Source organism: Salvelinus sp. IW2-2015, linkage group LG20, assembly GCF_002910315.2.
Source record: "Salvelinus sp. IW2-2015 linkage group LG20, ASM291031v2, whole genome shotgun sequence".
Classification (NCBI taxonomy): Eukaryota; Metazoa; Chordata; class Actinopteri; order Salmoniformes; family Salmonidae; genus Salvelinus; species Salvelinus sp. IW2-2015.
Genome location: NC_036860.1, coordinates 60,310,760 through 60,318,913, shown reverse-complemented (window position 1 = coordinate 60,318,913; position 8,154 = coordinate 60,310,760). Strand labels below are relative to the sequence as shown.

The window sequence follows — 8,154 nt, the reverse complement described above, 5'->3', positions numbered from 1 at the left end:
TATCCCTTTGAGCATGGTGAAGTTATTAATTACACTTTGGATGGTGTATTAATAGACCCAGTCACTACAAATATACAGGCGTCTTTCTGAACGCTGTTGCCGGAGAGGACGGAAACCGCTGAGGGATTTCACCATGAAGCCAATGGTGAGTTTAAAACAGAGTTTAATGGCTGTGATATGAGAACTGACGATGGATCAACAACATTGAAGTTACTCCACAGTACTAACATAAATGACAGAGTGAAAAGGAAGCCTGTACAGAATAAACATCTTCCAAAACATTTGTTTGCAATAAGGCACTAAAGTAAAACTGCACTTTGTATCCTGAATACAAAGCGTTGTGTTGGATTTGCCCCAAACAGAACACATCACTGAGTACCACTCTTCATATTTTCAAGCATGGTGGGGCTGCATCATGTTATCGGTATGCTCGTCATCGGAAAGTACTCGTTTTTTAGGCTWAAACTAAACGGAATGCAAAATCCTAGAGGAAAACCTGTTTCAGTCTGCTTTTCAAACGACACAGTGAGATAAATTCACCTTTCACCAAGACAATGACCTAAAACACAATACCAAATATACACTGGAGTTGAAGATGACATTGAATGTTCCTAGTTACAATTTAAAAAAAATCGATTGTAAGACTTGAAAATGGTTGTCTAGCAATGATCAACAGCAAACTTGAYAGAGTTTGAAGAATTTTTTGCAAATTCGTAAACATTTTGCACTTTTTGCAAATTCATAACATTTAATATGGATTGTAATTCGTAACATATTTGAAATGGGTGATGAACATCCACAAATTAATACATAGGCTACCATACGAAACATAACATATCATACGAAACATAATAGTATGAAATGCTCTGAGACCAAGTTGCATGAAACAATAAGTGGAATAAGTAAAGTGGTATGAATMATTTCTGAAGGCACTGTATGTACAGTAGGTATAACTATGTATCTTGTAAAGTAAGACAGCAGTATGCAACAAATATGCTTTCACAAATGTCCAGTCTGATCTTTTCCCTCAAATTTCCAATGTTTTATCATGATACATTACTGTAAAATGTCAMGCCTGTACAGATGGCCTCCTCATTTCACCTACAGAATAATATTTTCACACAACACCTACTTTAATCCTCTTATGTCAAACATGCAACAGCGTCCTCAAACATTCCTACTGCGTCAAAACCTGTGGCTAAAAAGCAGAATAGTAAAATATGATTTTGGAAGTTATTTCCTTAGATCATCATCCTGGCCGGCTCGCACACCAGCTGGTTCTGACTCCACAGTGTTCATACATCAGGACCACAGCTGCGGCACACTATTGGCTGCGCCACTGCAGCTCCCGTGCGCGCGACATTAGGGGCTTCAATTTTCTAARCCATCCAGGGCTTCTTCTCATACTCACTGGCACAGAGTCAGAGCAGAAGAAGGCGAGAGATACGCTGTGTGCGAGCTGTTTCCTGGAAAAGTGGGAATTGATAGATTTTTCGCTACATCGTTTATCTAACTTCCTATTTTCTACTGAGGTAACTTCGTTGTAGCCTAGTCGGATTGATCATAGACTATATTCCCAAATTGCGCTTTGGTCTGTGGAGATGGTGAGTGTTCCGGGAGCAAGTGTTCATCAGGACGGGGAGACTGTGGCCTGGGAACCGAGGGGACATGAGGAGAGAAATGCGGTGATGGAAGCTCGGTCCCGGGCTAGAGATGAGAAAGCTGATGGGTGGAGGCCGAATGAAATCGTCTGGAGAAACGTTATCCTCATGGCCCTTCTGCACATCGGGGCGGTATATTCCCTCCTTGTTATCCCCAGAGCGAAGCCCCTTACCTGGGTATGGTGTAAGTATTATCTGCCGGAGACAAATACTTTGACTTAAGTATCATAGCTTGCAAGCAGACGGTGCAAGCAGGTGCCGTGCCACTGAATACGTGATGTGATAGATGTATCTATAGCCAATTGTATGTAGCTTACATACCCTACTCCCAAAGTTTGCTATTTATGTTGTTTTTTAACATATTTATGAGTAGGCTTAACAAAGGAGATGCCATAACTATAAATAGTGATTAATATTGTGCAAAGTTACCTGTTTTGTTACACTGTAACTATCAGCTTTTTGTTTTGTTACACTGTAACTGTCAGCTTTTTGTTTATCAGCTTTTTGTTTGTTACACTATAACTGTCAGCTTTTGTGTTTTTACACTGTAACTGTCAGCTTTTTGTTTGTAACACTGAACTGTCAGCTTTTTGTTTGTTAACCTATCAGCTTTTTGTTTTGTTACACTGTAACTGTCAGCTTTTTGTTTTGTTACACTGTAACTGTCAGCTTTTTGTTTGTTTTACACGTAACTGTCAGCTTTTTGTTTTGTTACACTGTAACTATAGCTTTTTGTTTTGTTACACTGTAACTGTCAGCTTTTTGTTTTGTTACACCTATCAGCTTTTTGGTTTGTTACACTGTAACTGTCAGCTTTTTGTTTTGTACACTGTAACTGTCAGCTTTTGTTTTGTACACAGCTTTATAAGCAGGAGGCGTGTTGTTAGATACAGTAATTCCTATGATTTCATAACTAAAAGGTATTCTCATGTAAGAGATGTTTCATCCAAGTCAACAAATATGTAGATGGGTTGGTGTATATATTTTTTTGCTGTGAGAGCTTTTCAGATGACAATTGAACAGCTTGAACAGATTGTGCCTTTAAAGTGTAATGGCATCAAGTACTCTCCATGTCAGAAACAGCGGGCATCTGAATTGGGGGACTCACTATACAACYAGGGTCTTGTTTTATAAGCATTTCTAAATTAAACCTGTTAAAAAGATAAAGTGAGGAAGTGTATTGATTACCTAAAATATGAATATATGGTAGGCAATATCCAGAACTAATTTAAACTAATTTAAAATCAAGTTGTGTTATCTTCTGCCAAATKAACATGTTATTATTATTGGCTGCATCCTAATTTTGAACTATTAAGATATTAAGGGATTACCATAATCTGTCATTTGTTTATTTTCCTGGAAAGCGTTGAAGCTGGACCAATCACAGTTTGATAGAGGGCCGTGTCTGTCTGGGTTGCTCTCTGGGTGGTGTTTCCCAGGCCCCAGTCAGTCAGTCATAGTGATGCACAGTTCCTAGAATCAATTCCATGAGACACCAGACAGCACAGCTTTCCAAGTGGAACCCTTTTCATTAGTCTAGTAATTAATCGTTTGAACACAGGGGACAGTATTTTTTGCTGCATAGCCTCCACTATATGAGGCCACATCAGMGACGGAAGAGGAAGCGAGACACCCCACTTGCTGTATTTTTTTTTCTGTTTCAGTGAATGTCAGTTAACTAAGTACACCAGACCCAGCTGCTATAAAGACACCCATTTAAGTAGACCAGAACCGACCATTTYTTTTAAATGACAAACTGCCTGAGTGAACTATCTTCATTTATCAACCATCTATGGCCACATTATTCAAAAGCACCTATTTTTGTGACCTGTGTGCCTGACAGAGAGATTTGGTTGAGCCTTAACTCTCAGCCTGGTATCCACCTGTAACATGTATTACACTGCTGACCCTGCCTCTCTTGCAAAAGAGATTTAATCTCAGTGAGACTAATCAACACTGAACAAAAATATAAACTTAACATGTAAAGTGTTGGTCCCATGTTTCATGAGATGAAATCAAAGATCCCAGAAATGTTACATACGCACAAAAAGTGTATTTCTCTCAAATTTGGTGCACAAATTTGGTTACATCCACGTTAGTAAGCATTGCTCCTTTGCCATGATAATCCTTCCACTTGACAGGTGTGGCATATCAAAATGCTGATTAAACAGCATGATCATTACACCAGTGCACCTTGTKCTGAGGACAATAAAAGWCCACTCTAAAATGTGCAGTTTTGTCACACAACACAATGCCACAGATGTCTCAAGTTTTGAGGGAGTGTGCAATTGGCATGCTGACTGCAGGAATGTCCACCAGAGCTGTTGCCAGAGAATTGATTGTTAATTTCTCTACCATAAACTGCCTCCAACGTCGTTTTAGAGAATTTGTCAGTACATATACAACTGGCCTTACAACCGCAGACCACGTGTATGGCGTTGTGTGGGCAAGCGGTTTGCTGATGTCAACGTTGTGAACAGAATGCCCCATGGTGGAGGTGGGGTTATRGTATGGACAGGCATAAGCTACGGACAATGAACACAATTGCATTTTATTGATGGCAATTTGAATGCACAGAAATAATACCGTGAAGAGATCCTGAGGYCCATTGTGAGGCCCGTTTTTTAAAGGTATCTGTGACCAACAGATGCCTATCTGGATTCCCAGTCGTGAAATCCATAGATTAGGTCCTAATACATTTTTTTCAGTTGATTGATTTCCTCATATGAACTGTAACTCAGTAAAATCTTTGAAATTGTTGCATGTTGCATTTATATTTTTGTCCAATAGATATAGATACAGTGCCTAAATAGAAAGTCTAACCCCCCCCTTGGATTTCTTCACATGTTATTCCCCATTGTGTTACAAAGTGGGATTAAAATGGATTTCAATGTGATTTTTTTGTTAGTAATCTACACAAAATACTTTGCAATATCAAAGCAGATGTCAAATTAAACTTTTCTTTTTTAAATATAAAAATGAAACAATAATATTCCTCCCGAGTCAATATCTGTTAGAATCACCTTTGACAGCGATCATAGCTGTGAGTCTTTCTGGGTAAGTCTTTGACAGCGATCATAGCTGAGTCTTTCTGGGTAAGTCTCTAAGTGTTTTGCTCACCTGGATTGTGCAATGTTTCCTCAATTATTATTTTCAAAATTATTCATATCAAATCAAATGTAATTTTATTTGTTACATGCGCCGAATACAACAGGTGTAGGTAGACCTTACAGTGAAATGCTTACTTACAAGACCTTAACGAACAATGCTTTACGAAGTTAAGAAAAAAAAGAAAAATAGTGTTATGTAAAAAAGCTCTGGCAAGGTGTTGGGGATCATGGCTAGACAGCCATTTTCAAGTCTTGCCATAGATTTTCAAGCAGATTTKATAAAAAATGTAATTAGGTAACTCAGGAGGATTCACTGTCTTATGTACTGTATATACTGCTATTTCTATTGTTGTTTTTTAATTAACATTTTAATTGTTTTATTTCACTTAGTCCTGCATGTTCGAGCTCAGAGCCTAAGATGTTCACTGTACCCTGCAATCACACATGCATCCCTGTACATGTGACTATTAAACACTGTCAATCTGAATCCAGTGTAGATTTGTTGTAGGTTGTTGTCTTTCTGAAAGGTGAATACCTCTCCCAGTGTCTGGTGTAAAGCAGACTGAAGCAGGTTATCCTCTAGGATTTTGCTTGTGTTTAGCTCCATCCTGTTTCTTTTCCTCCTGAAAAATTCCCCAGTCTTTGCCGATGTCAAGCATACCCATACCATGATGCAGCCACCACCATGCTCGAAAATTACTCAGTGACGTGTAGTGTTCGACTTGCCCAAAACATAAGGCTTTTTATTTAGGCCAWAAAGTGTATTCCTTAGCCGTGTTTTTTTTTCTTCAGTATTACTTTAGTGCCTTGTTGTATACATAACCATGTTTCGGAATATTTATATATTTTTTCCTCTGGTGTGTAACAGGCTGGTATTCACCCTTTCAGTTTTTAAATGGCTCTGTTGTGYTTTCTGGTGTGTGTGTTACAGCCTATGTGTGTTTYATCGTGACAGCCCTGGGAGTGACAGCAGGGGCCCATCGGCTGTGGAGCCACCGCTCCTACAGAGCCAAGCTCCCTCTCAGAGTCTTCCTCGCAGCCGCCAACTCCATGTCCTTCCAGGTTAGTTCAAGTTCATTTGATTGTTATTTTTTATTCACATTAAGTGATGAATGCATACAATAATAAAACTACAACAGCAACCTAGCAACCCTTCAGCATCCAACCATAACAACAGGATGTAACAACAGGGTTTATCGGCTTAATCAACAATTGTTTTCCAAATCAAATACTGTCGAAGTACCTCTCCTCCTTTATTCTACTCTTCCTCTTTTCTCAAGTGTCCTCTATCCCTCTCTCCCTCAGCTGTTGAAGTGTCCCCCATCCCTCTCTCCCTCAGCTGTTGAAATGTCCTCCATCCCTCTCTCCCTCAGCTGTTGAAATGTCCTCCATCCCTCTCTCCCTCAGCTGTTGAAGTGTCCTCCATCCCTCTCTCCCTCAGCTGTTGAAATGTCCTCCATCCCTCTCAATTCAATTCAATTCAAGGGGCTTTATTGGCATGGGAAACATGTGTTAACATTGCCAAAGCAAGTGAGGTAGATAATAAACAACGAGTAACAACAGGGGCTTTTACGCTTACAATCAACAATTGCTCTTTCCAAATGTCAAATACTGTCGGTGTCAGAAGTACCTCTTTCCTCCTTTATCTGACTCTTTTCCCTTTTCTCAAGTGTCCTCGTCTATTCCCTCTTCTCCCTTCAGATGTTGAAAAATGTCCTCTATCTCCTCTCTCCCTCAGCTTTAAATGTCCACCATGCCCTCTCTCCCCTCATGCTGTTGAATATGTTCCTCCATCCCTCTCTCCCTCAGCCTGTTGAAGTGTCCTCTATCCTCTCTCCCTCAGCTGTTGCAGTGTCCTCCATCCCTCTTCCCTCAGCTGTTGAAGGGTCCTCCATCCCGTCTCTCCCCCAGCTGGTTGAAAATGTCCTCCATCCCTTCTTCTCCCTCAGCTGTTGAAGTTGTGTCCTCTATCCCTCTCTCCCTCAGCTGTTTGCGCAGTGTCCTCCATCCCTCTCTCCCTCAGCTGTTGAAATGTTCCTCCATCCTCTCTCCCTCAGCTGTTGAAATGTCCTCCAGTTCCCTCTCTCCCTCAGCTGTTGAAATGTCCTCCATCCCGTCTCTCCCTCCAGCTGTTGAAATGTCCTCCATCCCTCTCTCCCTCAGCTGTTGAAATGTTCCCCATCCCTCTCTCCCTCAAGCTGTTGAAATGTCCTCATCCCTCTCTCCCTCAGCTGTTGAAATGTCCTCCATCCCCTCTCTCCCTCAGCTGTTGAAGTGTCCTCCATCCCTCTCTCCCTCAGCTGTTGAAAATGTCCTCCATCCCTCCTTCCCTCAGCTGTTGAAATGTCTCTCCTCCCTCTCTCCCTCAGCTGTTTTTGAAATGTCCTCCATTCCCTCTCTCCCTCAGCTGTTGAAATGTTCCTCTATCCCTCTCTTCCCTCAGCTGTTTGAAATGTCCTCCATCCCTCTCTCCCTCAGCTGTCTGTCCTCTCTTCCCTCAGCTGTGAAATGTCCTCCATCCCTCTCTCCCTCAGCTGTTGAAATGTCCTCTATCCCTCTCTCCCTCAGCTGTGTGAAATGTCCTCCATCCCCTCTCTCCCTCAGCTGTTGAAATGTCCTCCATCCCTCTCATCCCTCAGCTGTTGAAGTTGTCCTCTATCCCTCTCTCCCTCAGCTGTTGCAGTGTCCTCCATCCCTCTCTCCCTCAGCTGTTGAATGTCCTCCATCCCTCTCTCCCTCAGCTGTTGAAATGTCCCTCCATCCCTCTCTCCCTCAGCTTTGAAGTGTCCTCTATCCCTCTCTCCTCAGCTGTTGAATTGTCCTCCATCCCTCTCTCCCTCAGCTGTTGAAATGTCCTCCATCCCTCTCTCCCTCAGCTGTTGAAAATGTCCTTCCATCCCTCTCTCCCTCAGCTGTTGAAATGTCCTCTATCCCTCTCTCCCTCAGCTGTTGAAATGTCCTCCATCCCCTCTCTCCCTCAGCTGTTGAAATGTCTCCTCCCTCTCTCCTCAGCTAGTCCCACTCTCCCTACTGTTGAAATGTCCTCCAATCCCTCTCTCCCTCAGCTGTTGAAATGTCCTTCTATCCCTCTCTCCCTCAGCTGTTGAAATGTCCTCTATCCCTCTCTCCTCAGCTGTTGAAAATGTCCTCCATCCCCTCTCCCTCAGCTGTTGTTGAATGTCCTCCACCCTCTCTCCCTCAGCTGTTGAAATGTCCTCCATCCCTCTCCTCTCCCTCAGCTGTTGAAATGTCCTCTCCCTCTCTCCACTCAGCTGTTGAAATGTCCTCCCACCCCTCTCTCCTCAGCTGTTTGAAATGTCTCTATCCCTCTCTCCCTCAGCTGTTGAAATGTCCTCATCCCTCTCTTCCCTCAGCTGTTGCAG

At 42.1% G+C, this 8,154-nt stretch overlaps 1 protein-coding gene across 1 annotated transcript in view; it reads left to right on the top strand.

The window, feature by feature from the left end:
- The first annotated feature begins 1,596 nt into the window (after window positions 1-1,596).
- LOC111981732 (stearoyl-CoA desaturase 5-like) overlaps window positions 1,597-8,154 on the top strand; it is a 16,865-nt gene continuing 10,307 nt past the window's right edge. Inside the window, exons 1-2 of the mRNA XM_024013135.2 lie at window positions 1,597-1,845; window positions 5,703-5,833. Of these exons, the coding sequence (XP_023868903.1) occupies window positions 1,602-1,845; window positions 5,703-5,833 (375 nt within the window). The 5' untranslated portion in view covers window positions 1,597-1,601. The remainder of the gene's footprint in view (window positions 1,846-5,702; window positions 5,834-8,154) is intronic.